Source organism: Lagenorhynchus albirostris, chromosome 20 (genome assembly GCF_949774975.1).
Source record: "Lagenorhynchus albirostris chromosome 20, mLagAlb1.1, whole genome shotgun sequence".
NCBI lineage: Eukaryota > Metazoa > Chordata > Mammalia > Artiodactyla > Delphinidae > Lagenorhynchus > Lagenorhynchus albirostris.
Window position 1 is genome coordinate 48,907,420 of NC_083114.1, and position 25,392 is coordinate 48,932,811.

At 47.3% G+C, this 25,392-nt stretch overlaps 1 protein-coding gene across 4 annotated transcripts in view; it reads right to left on the reverse strand.

The window, feature by feature from the left end:
• The window catches only part of RPTOR (regulatory associated protein of MTOR complex 1), a 347,492-nt gene that overhangs the window by 43,782 nt on the left and 278,318 nt on the right, over positions 1 to 25,392 (reverse strand). For all 4 annotated transcript variants that reach the window (XM_060133269.1, XM_060133267.1, XM_060133268.1 and 1 more), the window contains exons 14-19: positions 10,917 to 10,991; positions 7,857 to 7,922; positions 7,160 to 7,351; positions 6,682 to 6,822; positions 1,196 to 1,313; positions 179 to 319 (exon numbers count right to left, since the gene is read on the reverse strand). In XM_060133269.1, the coding sequence (XP_059989252.1) occupies positions 179 to 319; positions 1,196 to 1,313; positions 6,682 to 6,822; positions 7,160 to 7,351; positions 7,857 to 7,922; positions 10,917 to 10,991 (733 nt within the window). The remainder of the gene's footprint in view (positions 1 to 178; positions 320 to 1,195; positions 1,314 to 6,681; positions 6,823 to 7,159; positions 7,352 to 7,856; positions 7,923 to 10,916; positions 10,992 to 25,392) is intronic.

The following is a 25,392-nucleotide window of genomic DNA, read 5'->3' on the forward strand; positions in this document are numbered from 1 at the left end:
GCGGCTGTGCCCAGCGGTGCTGCAGGATCATCACTGGCCACCCCGGGGGGTTGACCCACGACTTCTGCTCACGCCCAGGCGAGCAGATGGCAGGAGGGGGCAGGGGCACATCTAATAAAAGGTCCCGGAAGATGACCCACAACCACCCGACTCGAGCACCCAGCCTCTGGGGTCTTACATTCTTCTGTCAGACTCAGATTTTGCAAAGATTTGTTCAAGCTTCTAGCCGTGGTGACGGCGCGGATGTTTCCGTAGGAGCTCACGGAGCGCAGTCTGGGGGTGCAGGGGCTGTCCCGCACGGGGGTCAGACTCCCACCCTCTGGTAGGAGAGAAGGAGAGAGAAGAGTTAATGGTGGGCTCAGGTGGGAGGCGGCCAGACGGCAGGTGACAGTGGCTTTTACCTGGATGATGTGATGCTACAACAGGGCCCTTCTGCTCAGCAGGGTCTCTGACACATGTATGTTGGGGTACAAAGCTGGACAAGGTCCTGACTGGGGTGAGGGGAGCATGGGAGCAGATGACCATGACCCACGCTTGGCGTTTTGTGAGAGTTCAACTACAGAGGCCCACATGGTTCTCCAAGAACCATACCAGGTGCTCTGGGACTTGCTTGCGGCCACTGCCCAGAGTAGCACCAGGATGGCCACCTCCTGGCTCAGCCCCCCGCCTTCCCACTCACCAATCCCACCCTGCCCAGGCCCGCCAGCCGTTTCCCTTCCCCGATGTACTAAACGCAGCAATGGTCTCATGGCTGATCACAAGCCCTCTTTCCTGAAGACACAGCTGTCTGAGGGAGGGGGCAGCTCAAGATGATGAAATATAAATTCGGTAAAAAGGACAAATGTGAGACGAGCAGCTGCCTGACGTGACACTGACATGAGGACTCATCAGGGGAAGAAAGAGAATGTGCCTTCCTATAGTCCCTATGGCAGCACTTTGTACCCTCCAAGATTTCCATGCTTTGATTTCCAAAAAGGGTAAAAAGGAAAGAAAACAGTCAGAGGGTCAGTGTGGCCCCCTTTCCTGCCCTTTCTATTCTGGGAAGATGGGAATTGCAGATATCTGAGTGGCCCTGACTTGACACATGGGCTCAGGACCTAGCAGAACGAGGGGCCTGCTGACAGTCCTGACCAGGGTCCCCTGGGCCAGCGAGCTGCATGGGCTCCACTCAGTGCCGTACCCCTGGTGGCTGTACCTGTGGTGGCTGGAGAGGGCAGTGGGTAGTTCTTCTCCTCTTCCATGAACTGCAGGGCCACGGTGCAGAAATTGCTTTCGTATTGAACGACAAGGTGACTCAGAGCCACCACCAGTTCCTGCCGGGAGGAGAAAGGACAGTGACACTGACTTGGGGCTGGGAGACAACTCAGAGTAGCAGTGAGATGTACATGTTGGCGCTGAGTGCTTGAGCCACTGTGGGGGGCGGTGGGACAGACAGCACTCGGCGCCAAGACAGGGGCTGCGCCCTCAACGCAGCACTCTTGAGCCCCCGGCGTGAGCAGAAACCTCTGAACAAGCCATGTGGTCAAGATCAGGGCCTCCGAGGGATGCCCCGGACACCCGGCAGAGAGACTGCTGACCACTAGGTGTGAGAGGGGGGCCTTGTAGGGATGCAGGCTGAGGACACCCCAGAGCGGGATGGGGAAGAGCCCTCACGGCTTCCCATGGTCAACACCGTGGAGAGCTACCTGAACCCTGGGCATTAAGGCAGGATACCCCGGACAGTGTAGCACGCTCTTCTACTAAATGTGAAATTTTCAAAGATAGATTACTTTCCAGCCCCCAAAAGGGTAACAGGAAAGTTCTACATGACTTCAGGCCAGTTGCCTCAGTGCAAGGAGAAGAATACAATTTACCTCTTTTGGGGCAGTTGGTGCTATGACCTGAGTACCTGGAGATCCTAAAAGTGACGGGAAATAAAACTGGATGTCGGTTTGCACTACTTTTCCCATCACTATTCAAATGGTTTCCACAACTTTATTTTACTTTTTAGAAAAATACTTAGCAGAAGACCAAGGTCTGAGAGCCCCTTCTTGTTCCGTGAATCCCCCAGACCCCCAGGGCCAGGAGAGCTGTGCCGAGGTGCTGATAAGCTGGGCTCGGATGGGGCCCCCGGGTCCTCTCTTCAGCCGCCCCCTTCTCTCCTGAGAGGGTCTCTCCCACCTCAGCCTTACATACTCCTTGGCCTCCCCAGCACATGTGTGGGTTTTACTCCCAAACCTAACTTTTCAGGTCCCATCTCTGAGTTCCAGGCTGGCCCTTCCAACCACTGACCATGTGTGTCCACCAAGTGCTCTCCAAACCCCAGCTCGACCTGCCCAGGACCTGCTGCCCACCCCTTTCTGTTCAGCCCTTGCTGGGGACCCTCGGCTTGTGCCAGGAGCAGAAATCTCTGGTGGCTTCAGTTAGACCCTTGAATCATCCTGACCCATCTCTCTCTCTGGCGATCCGGATGCCCACCCAGTGGGTCCTCTAGTCTAACAGGCGCTGAGTAACAGGCTGTCGAGGGACTGCCCGCCGGCCCCTCCCAGCGAAGATGAAGCCTGAGCCGTCTTCAAAAAGCACAGGTTTTCCCTTCACTCTGAACTGGTGAAAGGGCTCAGCTGGACCTGAAGCAGATTCCCAGGTCTCAGACCGTTTGATCCAGGGACGGCTGTGAGGACAGGAGGCTGAGTGCAAGGCCCACATCAAGCAGCCGTGGGTCAAGCCCCTCCTGCTGGGCGGCAGCCATGGGCTCCAGCCCTCGGAGGTCTGCAGGCATGTCTGGCTGGGGCGCAGGCCGGGCATGAGGCTCGAGTTATTCTCAGACCTTGGAAGCAGATCAGCACGGCGACTCGAGCCCCTCCAGCCAGCAGCCTCACTCCCTTTCCCGGCAGAGTGGTCCCACCACCTCCACACTCCAGCCGCCTGCTCACATTCGGACCAAGCAGGCCTCCCGCTCTGGGCTTTGGCACCTGCTGCCCCCTCGGTCTGGAAAGGCCGATGCCTTGCCCCGGGCTCCCGACTCTCTACCTTCACTCCCGACCTTCCTTCGGAGCAGGTCACCACCTGCCACATCACACCCTGGTCTGCCCCATCTCCAAGTACAAGTTCTGGAGGCCTGGTGACCTAGGGCCTGGCACACTGGCAGCGCTTAATAAGTATCTGCTGAATGAATGAAGCCTCTTCCCTTCAGATACACTATAATTTTTAACAAATGGTTTGATGTTTTAGGTGAGTTGTCGTCAGGATTCAGGGACATTACGCCTGGGCACACACATGGCCCGAGGCGAGTCGGCTAATGCTCCTCTGTGGTCGCCTGGAAGGCTGGACCACACGCGTTCCCAGGTCTTTCCCCAGGGCCATCCCCACTCCACGTTTTCAACAATGAATTACTGGCTAACATTTGTTTTTGGCCCATGGCCATGGAGGATCAAACTCAGCTCCCAGGACGACAGAGCAGCGTTCTGGGGAAGGGAGCACATCTGCTCCGCCTGGATGCCCTCTGGGCTCGCCTGCGGGAGAAGGCGCCCCAGCCCTGGCAGCTCATCCTGACCCGTCGTCTCCACCTGAGACGTCCTGGGCATCAATGGGGAAACACCCTCTGACACCGTTCATCAGTTTTGGCTGGAGTCAGATGTGTGTTAAGGGAGGAGGATGCCGGGTACTGCTCCTCTGTGTCTGCGGTTACTAAATAAATAAATGTAAACTAGAGATAAAGGATTCAAATGTGTCCCGCTTTCCTTGCTAAGGTAGACGGCACCAAGTAAGCTGCAGACAAGGGTCGCGGGGCTGGACTGGTCAGCCCTTGAGAACGGTGGGGTGACAACAGGATCGGGGGCGGTCACAAACCTGCTTCCCTGGCCTGGCCCTTCTTGATGAGGTGTGGGCAGCTTGCTGACTGGATGGACAGTCTGGATCGTGTACTTCCTGGACAAGCTCAAGTTCAAAATAATTTGGGAGGTTGACATGAATTTACTGACTCTTGATTTTATCAAGTAAACTCCTTAAACAGGTCAGCAAGCAAAAACCTTCCATCTCTGTCATTATCGCCTCCCCCAGGAAAGGATGCTTTCATCGTTCAGGAGTCAACAGAGGCAATCTTTTTTTTTTTTTTGCGGTACGCGGGCCTCTCACTGTTGTGGCCTCTCCCGTTCTGGAGCACAGGTTCCGGACGCGCAGGCTCAGCGTCCATGGCTCACGGGCCCAGCAGCTCTGTGGCACGTGGGATCTTCCTGGACCGGGGCACGAACCTGTGTCCCCTGCATCGGCAGGCGGACTCTCAACCACTGCGCCACCAGGGAAGCCCAAGGCAATCTTTTTTATATTGAATACATGTGACTTTACGAAACCCTGCCACAATACCCTGACTCTTCTCATTTTGCCACGAGCTGGAGACACCAGCAGTTGGTTACAGCTGGGACTTCTTAAGCCTTAGCTAAGGTCAGCTCGTGGAGTGCAGTGCCCAGGGCCGAGTCCTGTTTCATACCCTCAGGTGCCCTAACGCTGGGTCTCCTGGGCCAGCAGGCTGGGCCTGTGTTCCTCAGAGCACCATGTGCCACAACTGTCACCACGTGCTCTGGACAAAGACGGGAAAAGCAAGCTGCCAACAGCATTAGGATTCCGTGAAGAGAAGGAAGGCTCAGCCTCTGAGCTGGTGTCACTCACCCTATTAAAGCCTGGGTCCTCTCTCCAACCCAAGGGCCTCAGTCTCCCTGAACCTCCGTGTTGCCCATGTTTCCATGGCAAACATAGCCCCCTTGACTTATTTAACAGACCTGCATTGCTGTCCATCTCCCCATTAGAGAGTAAAAGCCCTGGAGGCAGTGATGGTCCCGAGGCCTGACACAGGACCTGGGACGTGGCAGACGCTCAGATGTGTTGAGAGAAGAACACGGTTACAGAAGGTGCGCTCCTGCCCACTCCCAGACTCTCCCCCACTGCCCTCCCGCCAGCTCCACGCTCCAGCGCACACAGGATGGGCAGCCCCGGGCACACCATGGTCTTTTGTGCTCCTGGACCTCTGCACATGCTCCTGCCTCACTTGCTCTCCCCGTCCCTTACCCATCCCTCACAACCCAGGCACGAGCTCCCCTCCTCCCCCTATGGGCCCAGAGCCCCTGACCTGGGCTGGCCTTTGGGGTGCTGCTCATTTACAAGGGCTTCAGTACAATTCCTGGTTCTGTGCCTGCCTCTCCACCTGGACCCTGTACCTCTCAAAGGCAGGATGCCTGCTGCTCCACGCGCCGAGCCTGGTGTGCAGAGGCAGATGTGAGCTGAGCCCGAGTGCTGGGCGAGCGAAGCAGGCCCCTTCTCAGCACCCCTGTCTGTGGACGTGCTGACCCCAGGCAAGGCCAACATCAAGTGCCCACAGGAATGACCTGGCTACACCCGAGCATCCCAGTGTCTGTGGAAGGGACAGCTAGTGGATTGGGGCTGGGAACGTCAGGGCACCTGGGACATGCTCGAGAGGGCGGTAGTCCCCGTGTTCCTGATGACCTAGCGACCATTCTGATACTGGAGACTCAGATGGACATTCTTTCTATTTTTATTAACATTCTTTTTAAGTTTTTTTGGGAAAGAACTGAAACACAGCTTTCCTTTCTTTAAAAGGAATCTTAACAGACAATTCAGGATACTACTGATGTGCTGCTTTGGTCACTGACATCCACATACAGGCAATTTGACTCGGGCAAAAGAAGACTGACTCAAGGAAGCCAGATTCAGACAGATGCTAATGATGAGAACCCAAAATAAAAAAGTAAGGGCTGTGAAAAGGCACCTCCAGGATCATTCCACATTGTTAACATTTCTCTAGATAACCTGGCCTGTTAGCAACTGGGTTCACGGCCCTCTGAGGGAACTCAAGATGAAATGAGTCCTTCCTGGCTAATGTGAACTTGCTCTGACAACGTCCCTGCCACCAAGTCAGTGGGGTCTGCTCTCCAAACAAATACCCTTCAAAACCACACCCGCCTCTGACAAACCCAACCTCCCTTCCCTGGCACAGGGATCTCAGACATGCCGAGAAGCAGCCCGGCACCTCTAGGTGATGAGAGGTGACTCAAGGTCACACACAGAACGACGCTGCCCTCCTGGTCCTAGAACAGTCTCTGCTCCCAGGGCAGGGCTCCAAGGCCACCCCAAAATGCGGCCAGCAGACATTAGGGTTCCCCCCCACGGCCCTTTTTGGCTGGGGGAGGGGGAGGGTTGACCGTTCTGGGCCAACTTTTGACAGGGGTGTGAGATCTTGGACGGAAACTGTGGTACTTTTACATCGAAACAGACAAGTAAAAGTTTCAACTGCAAAGAACTGCTCCATTCATTCGCTGACAAACATGGGGGCAGGGAGGGCAATACACTAAACAAACCTTTCCGTCTGTCTGTGGGTGGCTACTGCTCTTTTGAATCTCCTGATGTGTGTAAGTGTTGCTCCCAGGCAGGAAGGAGCCTATTATACAAGCTGCCAGAAGACGCAGCCTGTTAAATGCCTTTAAATGAAGCAAACACACAAGTATCTGGTGAAGAAACTGTTTTGGAGAGAATTAAACAAACATTTAAAGCCTGCTCTCAGCAGGATGCACACCGGTGTGGCGGGGACTGAGTGCTCGCTGCTGTGGTCGGGTCAGGGTCATGGCTCAACCTGGGCGCCAGGGAAGCCCGGCCTGGAGGCGCTCGGTGCTGCCTGGGGGAGGGGCCACGCACCTTCCGGACCACGGGGCTGCCGTCGTTGATGAGCTGGGCCAGCATCATGGCCACATTGTGGTCGATGGTGGTGGAGTGGTCCGTCCTCTCTGCGGAGTTGCCCACAAATGTGCCGAGGGCAAAGACTGCTGCGCAGCGCACCTGCAGGTGGGACAGGGGGCAGTCACCCAGCGGCCGGCTGTTTGGCTCTAGCCGGGGCCCCTGGAGCCGACCTGACGCAGCCCGGTCTCGTCCACGGTCCTCTTGGCCCAGCTCCACTCGTGTAGACGAGCAGGAGCAGGGAAACAAGAGGTAAGTGGCGGCCCCGCCTGGGGGCCAGGTGACAGGCTGTGCAGGCATCAGAGACCACACCAGGCACCAGGGAACCCACAGAGGGGGACGCAGGGGTCTGGGGCCGGGGCTGGGCCTCTCTGGCTGTGTGGTCTCCAGGCATACCTTGACCTCAGTTAGCCTGAAGTGGCCATGGGTGTGGACTCACCTCAGGGATGGGGTCGGAGAGAAGGCTGCAGAGCTTCTCGTGAGCGCTGTCCCTCACCCCGCACCACCGGGCCGAGTCAAAGTTCTGCCAGATCCGGCCCAGGCAGATGGCCACCCACTGGCGCAGCAGGGGGTGGGGATCGTTGAGCTGCTCCAGGCAGATGGCGATCAGGTTTCCCTGGAGGCAGGCTTCCTGCGAGAAGGCAGGCAACACACGGCATCACCCTGACCACTGAGGAGGGAGGGGTGCCGGGCTGGACCCCAGCTCCCAGCGTTTCTCAGGGAAATGTTGCTTAATCACATTGCAAGATGGCCTCAATTTTCCTCATTTTTTTTTTTTTTCTGGCTGTGCTGCACGGCATGTGGGATCTTAGTTCCCGGACCAGGGATCGAACCTGTGCTTCCTGCAGTGGAAGCACAGATTTTTAACCACTGGACCGCTGGGGAAGTCCCTCAATTTTCCTCATTTTAAATCCCACCAATATCAATTCACCCTGGCTAAACAAAGGGTCCGGACCCCACTCCTCCCATGGAGCCCCTTGGGTTGGTGTGATCCTGCAACACCCCGTCTTCTGAGGTCACTGTTTCATCAGACATTCAGAACAGTTCTGCTGGCCCCCAAATACTGGAGCTCGGGGCTGTGCCTCTGCAATCCACAGGGAGGCCCTGCAAGGGTGGGGACATGACGTGACACTCACCTGCCCCGTGTTATAGCTGTTAACGATCACAGCCAGAATGAAGGCTGTCATGGTCCTGTGCTCAGCCTGGAAAACAGAAATCACCTGCTAGTTTGCACTTTTTTCATGGTGGAAACTCATCACTCCCAAGCACTAGAGTTATCCTTCCAGAATCTTTATGATTATGCTTGGTGTGTAATTAAAGTAATGGGAGCCAGCTTTATTGTCTTTTGAGTCCACAAAAAGGAAGAGCACTTTTAAGAGGGTCTGACAGTTTTGTGTTGGCCTCTCAGAGGACAGATGGGTCCCTGACGTCTGATGCTGCAGGAGGGGCATGGGCCTCTCTGATTCTGCTCCATCAGAGGCCGCCCTGTCCTGCCCAAGTCTATGGAAGCAAATCACCCTGGTCGTAAAACGACTGACCACAGTCCCTAACTTGGCTTCATTATCCCTTCCTCGTGGTCTTCTAGTGGACGGATCGATTCTCATTTTCTCCTCTCCTCTGTGCCTCTACTGACTCAGAGATCAGTGTTATGTTAACTATTAGTGGTACCTAGTCATTCTTTAGAGAATGAATAAAGTTAGTCATTTCCTGTGTCTCCCTTGGATTCCCAACACTCCTCCTCACGTGTCAGCCCCTCACGTGAGTGACTGTTTTTACTTATTCTTACAGCTGATGCTGATTTAGATACATGACAAGTTTGCAGATGTCTGCTTTCCGATGCTTCCTGCATCCTACTGTCCCCTGGGCTCCATCTCCTCCTGAAGTGCGGTCCTCCTGGCTGCCTGGGTGGGGTCAGCGCATGGGAAGCCATCGGTCCTGAGATGTGCTGGCTTTGCCCTCTCCCTGACTGACACCGGGGCAGGCACAGGGTCCCGGGGTGACGGTTCCCCCTGTGCTGTGAGGGCCTCTCCTCAGTCTTCCACCCGTTACTCTGGTGACTGCTGTCCAGATCTTTGCAACAGTCTTCCTTTTTGTCCTGGTTACTTTCAAGATTTTTCCTCTTGCCTTTGACATTCTCTACTTTCATTACGATAAATCTTTGTGGGGATTTGTTTTTATTTAACCTTCTCAAGACTAATTGTGCTTTATAAACCTGAAAACTCATTTCTTCCTCAAATCTGGAAAATTCTCCGCTAGACCAGTTGGATCGTGTGTCCCCCCCACCGCCTCACCTGCCCCCACCATCTCCCTCTGGCCTGTGTTGGATGCAGCAAGCCCTCTCAGCCCCTCCGTCACGTCTCCGCTTTGCTTCATCTCATGTGATTTCTCTACGGATTCCTTTACCTGTTGTGTCGATTCTGCTGTTTAATTCATCTACGGAGCTTTAAATGACAGTGACTGTCTTTCATTACAGGTTCTTTTTTCCCCCCCAAATCTGCCTATTTATTAAAAGACTCTAGTTGGTCATTTTTTGAGGAGGAGTAAAAAGGACAGAATACATTGTTCTCTTATAATAGTCACAAAAGTACTTATGAGGAAACATAAGAGTTTATTTTTGGATGTAATTAAAACAAATTGTTTATTCACTAATTTTAAACATACTTATTTGTATTGATTGTCAGTCTTTTTCAGAGAATCCTATTAGTTTCAATTCTTGGGGAGCCAACCCTCTTACACGCCAGCTCTGCTTATGTCCCTTGAACATGGGTTAGGAGCAGGCCAGCGCTCCTGTCATGAGTCTCAGTACCCTGGCTTCGTAGGTGTCCCTGCAGAAACGTTCAGCCTTTGCCGCTTCCAGGCAGGCCCTGGAGATTTCATGTTCCTCTCTTAGCTGGAGGCTCCCCCCGCAACGGGGGGTTTCTGTTTCTCACGGGGGCCTTTCCTGACTTTCCGTCCAGACGTGGACAGACAGGACCAGCTCTTCTTGTCCTTGTCTGGTGAGTGGGCGGCTCGCCCCACAGGACCGTGTCCTCCATGCAGACTTGGGGCTGCACGCGCGTGGAGCGCCAGGGTCACTGTGAGGTCTGCCTGTGAGTCCCACCGTGCCCCTCCTCTGACATTGGTTTTTGGCATTTGGGGATTTCCTTTCCTTTCTTTCACATCTATGTCCTCAAATCTTCAATGTGTTTGTAGTTGAAGTGGGGCCCACTTGTGCTGGCTTTGCTCACCACTTTACTGCATTTTATCAGCTTAGATGTCTTATTTGTTTGATTTGTATCTTACCCTGAAGAACAGGGAAGTGATTATTTCCAACATTTGTATAAAGTCTAAACTTTAACTGCCTATGATAATGTTTAAAAACCACACTTCAGTTAAAACACACAAGTTCTACTTACCTTTCATAACAATCCTGTTTTTGACGTTTTCTGTATTTTGAAAAATGTGTTTGTTTTTTTATTATTGTCATTTAGTTCAGAAAACCAACTAGAGGGTGAATTTACACACAAAAGTTCCTTTACACAACCAAAGCCACCTAAGACTGTGTGAACAAGCTGTTAGACTTAATTAAACATTCTGATAAAAATAAGTTATATTAAGTAATTATTTAGGGTGTCTATTTTGTTCTTTTTACTATGCTAGGAGTTAGAGGTAGGGAACATAGAAATTAATTAAAAAACACTTATAGGAAGTTATTCTATATGCTATTTATGGATTACTAATTTTTAAACAACTTAATACAATAAAATATATTTAAAATTTAAACTTTCAATCTCTTCTTTCCACCTTCCCGCCCCCCTCCCCAGCTTTCCTTCCTGATTGAGAAGGTGCAACAGCCTCCTGTCATGTCCAGAACCTGCACTGGGCAAAGGAACTGCCATATTATGGATGTACAAGTACTCATTGATCTAACTTGGCTGACAGGGTGTGAGGCAGAGTGGATTCTACTTCACTACAAAGATGTGCTCAGAAAATGGACTCACTGTAAATCAAAATACAGCCTGTGTGTCAAGTTTCACTGTAACTCTTTACTCAGGGAAGCAGCTACTGAAATAATATGACGGGAAGCAAAGGGCACCGTCTGAGTGAGGCAGAGCCGGGGTGAAAGCGGACCCCCTCCCGCCACCCTGCCGGCCCCTCTGCGTGGAGTAACCTTCCCCAGAGTCCCCGGGAGACGCGTCACCAGAGCTGGTCCTTACTGGCATGTACGGATCTGCCAAGACCGAGAGGAAGTACTTGTGGCCGTTGTCCTTCACCAGGTCAGCTTGGCACGACTGGGGAGAGAGAGACACAGGAGAAACAGTGAGTGCAATTCCGGGAAGGGACTTCTTTTTCTTCTTGGGATGTGTGAACAAACGAATGTGCAATGAATATTTTATGCCTTAATCATTTTCTCCTCTCAAGTCCAATTTTCATCTGAAAAAATAATTCCGACGGCTGTGTGGAGACACATTTTTCCTTGGCTGTGGGAAAAGGGCTGGCATCTCACACACTCTCAGAAGTGCAGCAGCTCCAAGGCGTTCTCGAAACCACCTTCTGGGTACCTGCTGAATGGGGGCGCCCTGGCTGCTGGATGGCTCCTTTGGAGACCGTCTGCATCCTGCAGCCTCCGCACACGTCCTCCCTCCCGTGTCAGCCCGGGGCCCACGTGCCTCTCCTTGCGCCTTTCAAGCTGGGACGTGCCCTGGATCAATACCCAGAAAAACTGCTTTGTGATTTAGGGTAACATGTCCACAGGGAGACATTGAATTCCATCAGCTCCCAGCATGCTCCACTCTAGGGGAAAAAGGCCATTCAAGAAGAGAGAACCGGAATTTTAAGATCTGAGTTTCTGAGAATAAAAGGAGAAAGTTATGCACTGCAATACATCTCTACCTCTGCAGGGCACCGCTGGCTCAGGGGCACGCCCTGTGTGAAGCCCTCTCAGGGGCAGGGCGATTTTGCAGACGGAACCTGCTGTTTACTGCAGCCCGGAGCCCTGACCCCCTCTCTCCCACGCTGGCCCACTTCTCAGGGTGCTTTGATAATGAGGTGTTTCTTCCTCACATCAATAAACTAATAAGGTGGCGACTGGACTCAGCTGTTTAAGTGGTAATTGAGCGAGATGGAGGGGGTGGTCAGGAAGCAGGGGCACCAGGGGCTCGGGTTAGCAGGATAATAATCCCCAAGAGCCAGGGAAGCCAATAAAGCATGCAGCTTTCAAGTCGCTCCCATAAGGGATGCCTCACTTTGAATGAAGGTTTTGACAAATGGACTACAAGGCATCAGCGTGATGCCCTCTGCAGAGACTCGTCCAGAAGGGGCTGGGAGGGAGCACTCATTTGGTGCCTGTAGTGCAGTGCCCGTGTCCAGGGACAAGGCTTAGGCGCCTGCATCTAAGAATGAAGCCAATGTCCTTTGATTTGAAACCAGAGATTCCACAAGTCAAATCCAGGCCCACACATTTACAGCTAAGCTCATAGCACATGTCTCATCATAGAGTAAACGACGTGTCACTAAGTCATATCCTGCTAATTCGGAAGCTGAGGCACCTGTGGGAGTATGTGAAGCTATAACTTTAATACGTCTTCAGTATCGGAAACGGCAATTATCTTGTCCATGTTGAAAGACCTCTGTCTAGACGAGGCTGCCATGCAGGTGGGAACCACAATAATGCTCTCTGGTCCTGTCCATCCTCACTCTCAGGTCTCAGCAGGTGTCCTTTATGAACTGGTTTAGAAGAATCACCCCATCAGCCATCCCAGCCCTGTCCGCGACCGGGGAGCCAGGGACTTGCAGGGCTCTGACTTCTGAGGATGCTGGGACACAGGCCACCAGGCACCTGCTTGCCCTCTTGACTTGGCCAATTGCCTCCTTATAAGGAAGAGAAAACAGTCCTTGAAACTACAAAGGCCCAGAAATGCAGGCCACAGATGCAGTGCACACACAGGCCAGTGGAAAGCTCCCAGAGAGATGCAGGGCTCTGGCAGCCCAGACTCCTCCACACAGCCGCTTTCCAAGGGTCCCCTCTTGTGTCTGCTTTCCCCCAGATCAAGCTACAGATTTGACATATTAAGGCCGGGGTAGAAAGAGGGGGGAGGCGAGGAAGAGCACGACTATGAAATGGTGTTTCCTAAGCAAGCCCCTCCCCCACTACACACCCAACAGCTCTGATGCTTCTGTCTCAGGGATTTCATGGAATTATATTTTTAACATGGGGAAAAGGGAGGGAGGCAAGGAAGAGAAGAAAAGCAGAAGGGGAAGCAAGCACATAGTTCCTTGTGGCAGCAGCTGAAGATGCAGTTTGCAAGCAGATCCCTCTCAGGAGGGGGCAGAGACCAGGACAAGTCCGACCAGAGACCCTGGCTTCTGCAAGGGTAAGTTCACCGGGGGAGGGCAGGTGCTCCCCCTCGGAATATTCTGGCAAAGGATGCTGTGGGGGAGAGCCCACCTTCATTCTCCTTAATGCAGACTATAAAGTCTGTTTCCTGGGGAGCGGGAAGACACAAACTGAGCACAGACCAACAGACCACCAGGCATGATGCATCAAATGAGGCGCAATCGGCAGGACAGTCCTGAGCAGTGTCGCCAGTGGACGCAGCCACTCATGTTCTGATGTGAATATGGAGAAAATCACACAGAGGGAGGGTCCTGTTTCCTGTCCTCGGGTCGCAGAGTTCACTCCTCGGGATGAGGAAAGGATGCCGGAGAGGTAAGCCGGGTTCACACAAGAGACAGCGACACCGGAGTGCACCTTGACCCACTGCTACCAGAACATTAGAATCGTCTGGAGACAGATGTAGGACTATGCTGGTCTGTTTATACATCCAGAGTTTTAACAACGGCACGTGGCCATAAAACTAGTGGCGCCTGAGAAAATAATCCCCGAGCAGGGATTCTGCTCACTGCTCACAAGAGCTCACTGTCCTTCACAAACCCAAAAGCACAGTCACAGGCAGTTAAAGACGCACGTCCCTCTGCACGCTTCAAAGCCTCGGCACAACGGCCTTCCCACTTGCCAAGTGTAGCAAGATAGTTAAATACGTACAGGTTTTCATTTTCCAACAAATGGTTTATTACTTTAAATATTCTCGTCAGATGCTCTTGTGTTGAAGGTAAACTTCAGAATGAATAGACACCGTGAATGCTGAAATAACTGATATCAGTGGGAAAATCACTGGGATACATGAATGCTTTTATGCCGTCCATCTACTTTTCTGTATGTGTTCTAAAATTTGTAAATGCAGGGACTTCCCTGGTGACCCAGAGGTTAGGACTTGGTGCTTTCACTGTCGTGGGCCCGGGTTCAATCCCTGGTCGGGGAACTAAGATACCACAAGCTGCTTGGTGCAGCCAAAACAGAACAAAATTTGTAAATGTATTTCAAGGCTCAAAATCAAAATGCTACAGAAAGGTATAGATTGAGAAGCTTTCGTCCATCCCCTGTCCCTGTAAGGGGTGGCGGAGTCAGTATGATCATATCTTAAATGTAGAAAATGTGACATCTGGATACAAAATGAAAATTAATATTAAATTAGATGGGGGTTTTAAAAAAAATCTCTTCCACTGCTATATGTAATCTCTTTACTAGTTTCTTATTTATTCTCCACACATCCAAACTGTGGTTGCCCTTCTATAAAACTTCCGAGACCTGGTCGTGTGGGCTACGGTCTCTGGCTGAGTAGCCCCTGCCCACCTCTCCCAACCCCAAATGGAATCAGCACTGCAGAGCTAGTGAGTCAGCACAGCCTGACAATTAATCACGCGGCCCTTCAGCCTCTGGATTGCCCTCAGTGACGGACTGATGCACCGGGAAGTCCCCTGCAGCCTGAGTCACCGCACCCATTCATCCTGCGAAAGTGTGATCTGTCACCTCCCTGGCAGCACCCAGTCCAATCTGCCTGTGTGGGGCCGAGTGGCCTGTGTGGGGAGGGCAGGTGAAAGCCTCCTGCATCCTCCTTCAGCTTTTCACTTCACTCTTGGCAAGTACAGGCATTTGAACAACTGCCTCCCTCCATCCCTCCTGCCAGCCAGCCAGACAGACACATACATACCCAGCCGCAACCTGGCCTGTCATCATCATCAATGTGCACGTCTAGCAGGGCCTGGCCTCCTCCCAGGCGGGTGGTCCTGGAGGCTAAACCAGTGTTGGGACAGGCAGACCTGTCTGGACGTGGCAGGGGTGAGGTCTCTGCTTTGCTAGCCCACAGTTTTCCAGGGACCCCAGGAGGGTGGATCTGAACCTCTCTCCAGAGTAAAACCCACTCCCAGCACTTCTGAAAAGCAGCCACCTCATTTAACCAGAATGACGGCTAAGAAGAGGCCATTCTACACAACAGTTCTATTTTACCAAAAAATAAAAACAACACCCGGAATCACTCACACAGCACAGCCTTGCTGACTACAGCTTCTGGGTAAACATGGGTCTCTGCAAACTGTGTTCTCCAACGCTGTGATTTTGTTTTGTGTTCTAAAACCTATAGTTTAGAAATTAAATGGACCATCAATGCAATTAAGTTATTTACATTAAAATGAGGAGGTGGGAAGTGCCCACAGCAAGGCAGACTTTGGGTGGGAGTTTCACAGGAAGCCAGGCCTGGCTGCCACTCAACACTGTGTGACTGACAAGACAGTTCGTGGTGATAGCGAATCAGTCCCTTTGTCCATTTGCAGGTAGTTGCAAGATGGGACAGCTGGACAGTTGGCTCAATAGGGGGCAAACTGAGAGAAGGAATATTAGAAAGTCCCAGAAATGCAAAACAAAACAATTCCAATACTAAGCCTTATAAAATCAGACTCAATGAATAATAAATAAAAGAAATTAAAAGAATGAGATTCATGGGACTTCTCTGGTGGCGCAGTGGTTAAGAATCTGCGTGCCAATGCTAGGGATGCGGGTTCCAGCCCTGGTCTGGGAAGATCCCACATGCCATGGAGCAACTAAACCCGTGTGCCAAAACTATTGAGCCTGCGCCCTAGAGCCTGCGAGCCACAACTACTGAGCTCATGTGCCACAACTACTGAAGCCTGTGCGCCTAGAGCCCGTGCTCCGCAACGAGAGAAGCCACCACCATGAGAAGCCTGAACACCACAAGGAAGAGTAGCCCCTGCTTGCTGAAAAGAGAGAAAGCCCACGCACAGCAACGAAGACCCAATGCAGCCAAAAATAAATAAAAACAAATAAATAAATTTATTAAAAAATGAGATTCAGTTTTTAAACAGATCATGAAGGTGAATAAAGGAACAGTGGTCAACAACAGACATAAAGCAGGTCATGCAAAAAAAAAAAAAAAACAAAAAACTCAGCGCATCGATGGCACCCCAAAGAGAACAGGATGGAAAGGGGAGAAAGAGGAACTTCCCAGCAGTGTCACTTGACAGACACACCTCAGCCAGGTGACCAAGGGACACCTCAACCAGGTGACCAAGAGCCCAGCCACAGTGAGGAGTCATGTTGAGAGTATGGACCCTGATGCCTGATGGGATGTGATGAGAAGGGCACTTTTCCTCTGTGGTCTCCCTCCCCCAAACCCACAAGCCCAGACTAACAACGAGAAAAACATCAGACAAACCAGCAGAGGGACAGTCTGCACATCCCTGCCCAGGCCTCCTCTAAACCGTCGGGGTCATTCAAATCAGGAAAGTCTGAGAGACCGTCCGGTCAAGAGCAGGCAGAGGAGATGTGATGACTGCCATGTGGGGTCCGAGAGAGGTCCTGGAGCAACAGCAGGGCATGAGGTTAAAACTGAGGAAAGCTGAATAGTGTAGACTTTAGTTAATGACAATGTATCAACATCGACTCCTTAGTTGTAAAAAATGTACCATGTTTTGCTGTTGTTGTTGTTGTTTTTGTTTTTGCGGTACGTGGGCCTCTCACTGTTGTGGCCTCTCCCGTTGCGGAGCACAGGCTCCGGACGTGCAGGCTCAGCGGCCATGGCTCACGGCCCAGCCGCTCCGCGGCATGTGGGATCTTCCCGGACCGGGGCACGAACCCGTGTCCCCTGCATCAGCAGGTGGACTCTCAACCACTGCGCCACCAGGGAAGCCCTGTTGTTGTTTTTTTAATGGAACAGCTTCTTTTATTTCTTTTTCACACTGAATTCCAAGTCCTCGGGCTTATCTAAAAATACAGAATTTCAGTGAAAAGTAGACTTTTGGTACTCCTTTTAAACTGTTAGTCATTAGAAAGGAAGTTACAGTGGAATAATCAAAGGTGAATAATCAAAAAATGGGAATTTCATCGATGAATGGACTGCATATGCCCCGCTGTGGTATGGTATATAGAAGGGCTCTGAGTTTTGAATGAAGATGGGAATTCTTACCCAGATCTGATCACCAGTCAGCAGAGTGAACTTGGGAGAGTTGCTCATCCTTCTCTGATCCATGCTTTCCATCTTCTCCTGGAAATTCCAAGGCTTCTTTACAAATAAGGGACATTTTTGTTGTCCCAGAGAATCCATGGTAGGGGATCGTAGATGATCCCTTCCTTCCTTCCTGCTAGTGTTGGAGGGTCCCCTGGGAGGCAGGGGGCAGCTATGGCTCACTATGGAGACAGGGATACTGGCAGTGGCAGCTCTGGCAACTGCTCATTGGCATGGGCCCTATAGGAGGCCGCCACTTTCTTACCAAGCTGTACCATGTTAATGTAAGGTATTGACAACAGGGGAAACTGGGTGTGGGACATACGGGAACTCTATTTACTATTGTCTTACGTTTTCTGTAAATATAAAATTATGATTAAAAAAATATCTTATTAAAATGGAAACTGTTTAGAACAAGGCATTCAGGACACAAACTCCCAGCACAGGAGGTACGTTTGCCCCGGGTTGTCATAGGACCAGCCCCATGGGCTGCCCTGCCTTCCGTGATTGGACCATTAAGAAAGCAGGTTCCAGGGGCTTCCCTGGTGGCGCAGTGGTTAAGAATCCGCTTGCCAGTGCAGGGTACATGGGTTCCAGCCCTGGTCTGGGAAGATCCCACGTGCCGTGGAGCAACTAAGCCTGTGTGCTGCAACTATTGAGCCTGTGCTCTAGAGCCTGCGAGCCACAACTACTGAAGCTCACATGCCTAGAGCCCGTGCTCTGCAACGAGAAGACACCGCGATGAGAAGCCTGTGCACCACAACGAAAGTAACCCCCGCTCGCCGCAACTAGAGAAAGCCCACGTGCAGCAACAAAGACCCAACACAGCCCAAAATAAATAAATAAACTAATTAATTAAAAAAAAAAGAAAGCAGGTTCTGGATGGCAGATCCTCTGGCCCACCTGATCACACTCCAATTTGGGTGATGTGAATCATATTTGGATGGGAGAGGAAGTTAACCCTGCTCACTTTTTCAACTGTGAGCTGGCAGCGGGGTGGGGGGGAAAGGGGGGATACAAGTGCAGGAAGAGAGGCTGTGAACGTCAGAGTCAGTGAGCTGGGATAAAATCACTATGCAGAGAAAACAGCAGAAGTTTTGAGACTGAGAAGGAGAACTAGCACAGATGTGGGGAGGACGGGGGGGGCTACAGAAATTAAACTCCACTAATCTCTGATCTGCTTTTCACTGACACAATGTGTTCCTTCTTGGGACTGGGATAGCTGGCACACACAGTGAAGCTCTTTGTGTCCCCACATCTGGATGTACTTCCTCTATACTGACACACAATGTTTTTCCAAATTCAGTGACACTGTGCCCTTGGAATCCCCTGGTGGCACTATAAATAAAACTTTATCAGCTGTAACTAGGGACGGTCTGCCTGAATTACATATTAGCTGTGTCTATGAAAAAACCTCTATTAACTGGAACCTAGCTTATAGAAATCTCTAACTGTCTCCTCTCTCTTTTTTTTATAAATGTATTTATTTATTTTATTTTTGTCTGCGTTGGGTCTTCGTTGCTGCTCGCGGGCTTTCTCTGGTTGCGGCGAGGGGGAGCTACTCTTCATTGCAGTGCGTGGGCTTCTCACTATGGTGGCTTCCCTCGTTGTGGAGCACGGGCTCTAGGGCGCGGGTTTCAGTAGTTGCGGCATGCAGGCTCAGTAGTTGTGGCTCGTGGGCTCTAGAGTGCAGGCTCAGCATTGGCAGGTGGATTCTTAACAACTGAGCCGCCAGGGAAGTCCCTCCCCTCTCTTAATCTTGTTAATTAGCAGAGAAACAAATGATAACAAACAACTTAAGGTATTTATTAAAAGACAACCACCGCCATCCTCCCAGAGTAGGGTAGATTTTGCCACATTCTCTGGACTCTCTCATCTACGTGTAATGTTGCTTTTGATGGCTGATTCCATCACACAACCTGAAGGACAGTTAATAAAAAATATTCTGCTGCATTTGCTTCTCCCTTTCCTTTCCCCTGTATTTTTCTGCACTTTTTGAAAGCTGCAGATAGCATGACATTTTGCCTGGAAATTTTCTTAAGAAAAAGGACATTATCTTACATAACCACAAAACCATGATCACACTCAAGAAATTTAACATTGATACAATATTATTATCTGATATTCAGTCCTTATTCAAATTTCTCCCAATTGTTCAAATAATGTCCTTTATAGCCTTTGGTTTTTGATCCAGGATCCAGTCAGAACCTGCCCTTAGTTGTCATGCAACATTAGTCTTAATCTGGAACAATTTTCCCCACATTTTTTGGTCTTTCTTGAATTGAATATCTAGATAGGACAATTACAGTTTTTTTGTGGACTATTCTACAATTTGAATTTTTTAACAGCTCTATTCAGGTATAAGTGATATACAAAAACCTGCACATATTTAAACTATATAATTTGACAATATTGGATGTATGTTTACACCTGTGAAGCCATGCCTACAAGCAAGGTAATTAAGCTATCTCCTGAAAAGTTTCCTTATGCCCTTTGGAATCCTTCCTCCTATTCCACTAATCTGCTTTCTGTGGCTATAGTTTGCATTTTCTAGAATTTTGTTTAAATGGAATAATACAACATGTATCCTTTTACACAGCATAATTATTTGGGGATTGGTTTACCCTTTTTTATTGCTGAGTAGTATTCCATTGTATGGGTAAATCACCATTTGCTTATTCATCCACCTGTTGATGGACATTCAGGCTATGTCCAGTTTTTGGCTGTTACAAATAAATCTGCTATAAACATTCATGTAGAAGTTTTTGTCTGGACATATGCTTTCATTTCTCTTGGGTGACTATCTATGAGTAAGATGACTGGATTCGATGGTTGAGTATGTATGTTAATCTTTATAAAAAACTGTGAAGAAACCTCCCAGGGTGGTTGTGCCATTTGCATTCCGAACACAATTTATGAGAGTTTCAGTTCCTCCAAATCCCAGCCCACACTTGATACTATCAGTCTTTTTCATTTCAGACATTCTGATAGGTATGTGGTGGTATCTGACTGCGGTTTTAACTTTGTATTTCTCTGGTGATGAATGATGTTCAGCACCTTTTCATGTGCTTATCTGCCATCATACTTCTTTAATGAAGTGTATGTTCAAAGCTTTTGCCCATTTTTTTGGTTTGCGTGTTTCTTTTCATATAGAATTTTGAGAGTGCTTTACATATTCTCATTTCAAGTTTTTAATCAAATTAATGATTCACAAATATTTTCCCATTTTGAATTAATTTTTGTCATGGTACATGGTGTAGATTGCGGTTCACTTTTGCAGATGGATGTCCAATGGCCCCAGCACCACATGTTGAAAAGACTATCTCTAACTCCACTGAGTTGAACTGTCTTTGTAACTTCAAAAATTAGTCGTCCGTATATGTGTGAGTCTATTTCTTGACTTTCTATTCTGTTCCATTGATATTTTGCACATTTTGATGCCACTTCTACAGTCTTAATTGCTGTAGATTTATGATAAGCCTTGAAATCAGGTAGTAGTTGTCCTTTAAATTTTTTTTTTTAAGTTGTTTTGGCTATTCTAGGTCCTTTGCTTTTCCATATGGATTTTAAGATCAGGACCCATGATAATTGAATATCTCTCCATTTATTAGATTTTCTCTAATTTCTCTTACCAATAGTTTGTAGTTTTCAGTGTATGTCTTGCATATCTTTGCCAGAATTTATCCCTAAGTATTTCATATTTTTGATACCATTGTAAATGTTCTTAACAGTTTGTATAAATTGGTTAATAGTGTATATAAATAAGACTCATTTTGGGGTATTGATCTTATAATTTGCAATGTTACTAAGGTCACTTATTAGTTCTAGTATTTGTTTGTTTGTAGATTCAGTCAGATTTTCTACACAGAGAATTGTGCTGTTTGAAAATAAAGACAGTTATACATCTTTCTCTCCAAACTGGATGTTTTTTTTCTTGCCTCATTGAACTACCTAGAACTTCCAGCAAAACTTGGAAGAGAAGTGATGAGGGCAGATGCCCTGGTTTTGCTCCTGATCTTAGTGTTCAGACTTTTACCACTAGGTGTGATGTTGGCTGTAGCATTTTTTGTAGATGCTATTCTTCATGCTGATGAAGTTCCCTTATTGGTTTTCTGAGAGGTGTTTTTTTTAAAATCAGGAATAGATTTTAGTTTTTGTCAAATGCTTTCTTTCTGTCTATTGAGATAATAATATGGGTTTTCTTCTGCTAATATGATAAATTACATTGGTTTTTCAATCTTTAAAAACTTTACATTCCTGAAATAAGTCCTTCAAGGTCATGATGTACTATCCTTTTTATATATTGTTGAATTTGATTTGCTAAATTTTGGTTTACAATTTTTGCATCTATCTTCACCAAGGACACTGGTCTGTAGTTTTCTTGTCTGGTTTTTGGTATCAGGGCAAAGCAAGTATCATAGGATGATATGGGAAGGTGCTTGTTTGCCATCCGTATATTTCTTCATTAACATTTGGGCAGAATTCACCAGTGAAGCCATCTGGACCTGGAGCTTTCTTTGCAGGAAAGTTTTTAACCACAAATACAATTTTAAAAATTGATACAGTGCTATTCAGATTATATATCTTCTTAAGTGAGCAGCTTGTGTCATTCAAAGAATTAATTTCATCAAAGTTATCAAAAGCTTGGGCATCAAGTTGTCTATAAATTCCCTCACTACCCCTTCAGTGTCTCCAGAACCTTCAGTGATGCCACTTCTCTCATTCCTGATTTGGGGTTTTGTGTCTTCTGTTTCCTTATCAGTCTGAGCAGTTATTGATCTGCTCAAAGAACCAGCCTTTGGTTGAGTGGATTTTCTCTACTGCTTTTCTGTTCTCTTTTGCATTGATCTCCACTGTGATCTTTATTATTTCCTTTCTCCTACCTACTTTGGGTTTAATCTGCTTTTCTTTTACTAACATCTTCAGGTTGAAGCTGAAGTCAGTGATTTGAAACCTTTCTTCTTCTTCTTTTTTAATAGGGGAATTAACATTTATTTATTTATTTGGTTGCACCGGGTCTTAGTTGCGGCAGGCAGGCTCCTTAGTTGTGGCACATGGGCTCCTTAGTTGCAGCATGCTTGCGGGAACTAGTTCCCTGACCGGGGATCGAACCCAGGCCCCCTGCACTGGGAGTGTGGAGTCTTAACCACTATGCCACCAGGGAAGTCCCTGAAACCTTTCTTTATTACCTTTACAGGACTACAAGTAATTATAATCTTCCATATTTATCATTTAAAAAATTATGTTCACGAGAAGTTCTTCCCTTGAAAGATTCTGGAATAATTTTTATGACACAGAATTGTGTATTATTCCCTGTGTCTGCCTAAAAGAGTATGTGAAAAATATCAGAAGAAAGATTAGATCTGTCTAAAGTCATATCTGCACAGGACCAAGAAAGGTAGATATTTGATCTTTATGTAATTAATATGATTAGTGAAGATAACCCATATTTTTCCTGGCTATGTATCACATTGTACCTTGTGTTTTTGCCTAAATGTTGTCTTTCTTCTTTTCTATTGTATGCATTTAGTTCTAGAAGTTTCCCTCTCAGCACTGCTCAGCTGTGTCCCACAGGTTTTGATATGTTGTATATTCATTTTTATTCAGTTTAAGGTACTTTTTACTTCCCTTGAGACCTCCTTTTTGAAAAAAATTATTTTAAAAAGTTTTATTTCATTATTTTACATATTAATATAAATGTTTATATGATTATAAATATTTATAATTATATACAAATTATACTAAAGTATATAAATATCAATTACGTTATAAAATATACATAAATATTCTCCCAGATTTACTGAGGTATAATTAACAAAAATGTATATATTTAAGGTGTAAAATGTCATGGTTAAAGTATGTATTGTGAAATGATTATCACAATAGAGTTAATACATCCATCACCTCACATAGTTACCTTCTTTTTTCTTAGAGTGAGAAGAGCACTTAAAATCTACTCTCTTACCAACTTTCAAGTATACAATACAGTATTGTTAACTAGTCACCATGCTGTACATTAGATCCCCAGAACTTATTTATCTTATAGCTGGAAGTTTGTCCTCTTTGACAAATATCTTCTCATTTCCCCCACTCCCCAGCCCCTGACAAAAACCATTCTACTCTGTTTCTACGAGTTGACTTTTTAAGATTCCACAAATGAATGAGATCATACATTTGTCTTTCTCTTGTCTGGCTTATTTCACTTAGCACAATGTCCTCCAGGTTCAACCATGTTGTCATGAATGGCAGGATCTCCCCCTCCTTTTTATGGCTAAATAATATTCCACTGTGTGTGTGTTTGTGTGTGACATTTTCTTTATTCATTCATCTGATGATGGACACTTAGGTTGTTTCCACATCTTGGCTATTGTGAATAATGCTACAACTAACTTGGGTGTGCAGGTATCTCTTTGAGATACTACCGACTTCATTTCCTTTGGATATATACCCATTAGTGAGATTGCTGGATTGTATGGTAGTTCCATTTTTAAATTTTTGAGAACGTCCATGTTATTTTCCATAGTGGCAGCACCAATTTACATTCATACCAAAAGTGCACAAGCGTTCCACACCCTTATTTTCTCCACACCCTTGCCAGAACTTGTTATCTCTTGTCTTTTTGACAACAGTCATTCTGACAGGTATGAGGTGATACCTCATTGTGGTTTTGATTTTCATTTCCCTGATGATTAGTGATGTTGAGCACTTTTTCATGTGCCCTTTGGCCAGCTGTATGTCTTCTTTGGAAAAATGTCTATTCAGGTCCTTTGACCATTTTTTAATCAGGTTTTTTCTTTTTGAATTGCAAGCGTTCCTTATAGTAGTATATTTTGGATATTAACCCCATATCAGATAGATGTTTGTAAATATTTTCTTCCATTCTGAAGGTTGTTTTTTCATTTTGTTGACTGTTTGTTATGCAGAAGATTTTAGTTTGATGCAGTCCCACTTATTTTATACATACTTATAATTATAAATATGATTTTACATATTTATGCTGCTTATACATTTATTTATATAACATTTATACTTTAATATTGTTTTATTTTATACAATATTATTTATTAAACTTTTATAATTAAAATATTTTAATCATTTATTTAAAAGTATGCAGTTTAGTTTCCAAGTGTTGTTGATTTTCCTATTACCTTTTTTTTTTTTTTTTTTGTGGTACACGGGCCTCTCACTGTTGTGGCCTCTCCTGTTGCGGAGTGCAGGCTCAGTGGCCATGGCTCACGGGCCCAGCCGCTCTGCGGCATGTGGGATCTTCCCGGACCGGGGCACGAACCCGTATCCCCTGCATCGGCAGGCGGACTCTCAACCACTGTGCCACCAGGGAAGCCCTTACCTCTTTTTAAAAAAAAAAATTTTTTTTTTGCCCTATTACCTCTTTTGATTTTGCATTTGATTCCACTGTGGTTGTAGAATATGCTGTGTAAGATTCCAGTTCTTTTAAATGTGTCATGGTTTGTTCTACGACGCAGGATGAGGTCCATCTTGGTGTACGTCCCTGGCATTTGGAAAGAACATGTAGTTTACAGTTGTGTGGAGTTTCGTCCAGCAGGTGGATGGTGTTGTTCAAGTGTCTGAGAGAACCTCCCTGGTTCCCCGTCTACTCGTTGTCATTTACTGAGAAGAGAGTGCTGGATTCTCCAGGTGTAATTATGGATTACCTATTTCCCCTTGCAGTTCCACCAGTTCTCATTTTATGTGTTTTGAAATACTGTTATTAGGTGAATAAACATTTAGACTGTTCTATTCTCACGATGGGTAGACTCCTTTAGTGTCAGGAAACACCTCTGTGTCTCTGGTAATATTCTCTGCCCTGAAACCTACTTTGATATATTAACGGGGGCATTGCTGCCTTCTTTTGCTTAGTGGTAGCATGATATGTTTTTACTTTTAATCTATTTGTGTCTTCACACTGAAAGTGCATTTCTTTTAGGCTCATATAATTTGTTCTTTTTTTCTTTTAAATCCAATCTGACACTCTCTGCTTTTTAATTGGGTATTTAGACTATCTACATTGTGATTATTGATATGGTTATGCTTAAACCTATTACCTTATGTTTGTGGTATTTATCTCATCTATTCTTTGTTCCCTTTCCCTCCTTTTCTTCTTTCTTTTGTGTTGCTTGTATATACTTATGATTTCATGTTATCTCCTTTGTTAGCTAATTGGCTATAGTAAAAAAAATTTTTAGTGATAACTTTAAGGTTTACAGACTACATTTTATCACAGTTCACCTTCAGGTGATATTATATCACTTCAATAAAGTGAAGAGAAACTAACAATAGTATTTCCTCAATTTCTCTCTTCCCAACCTTTTTGTTA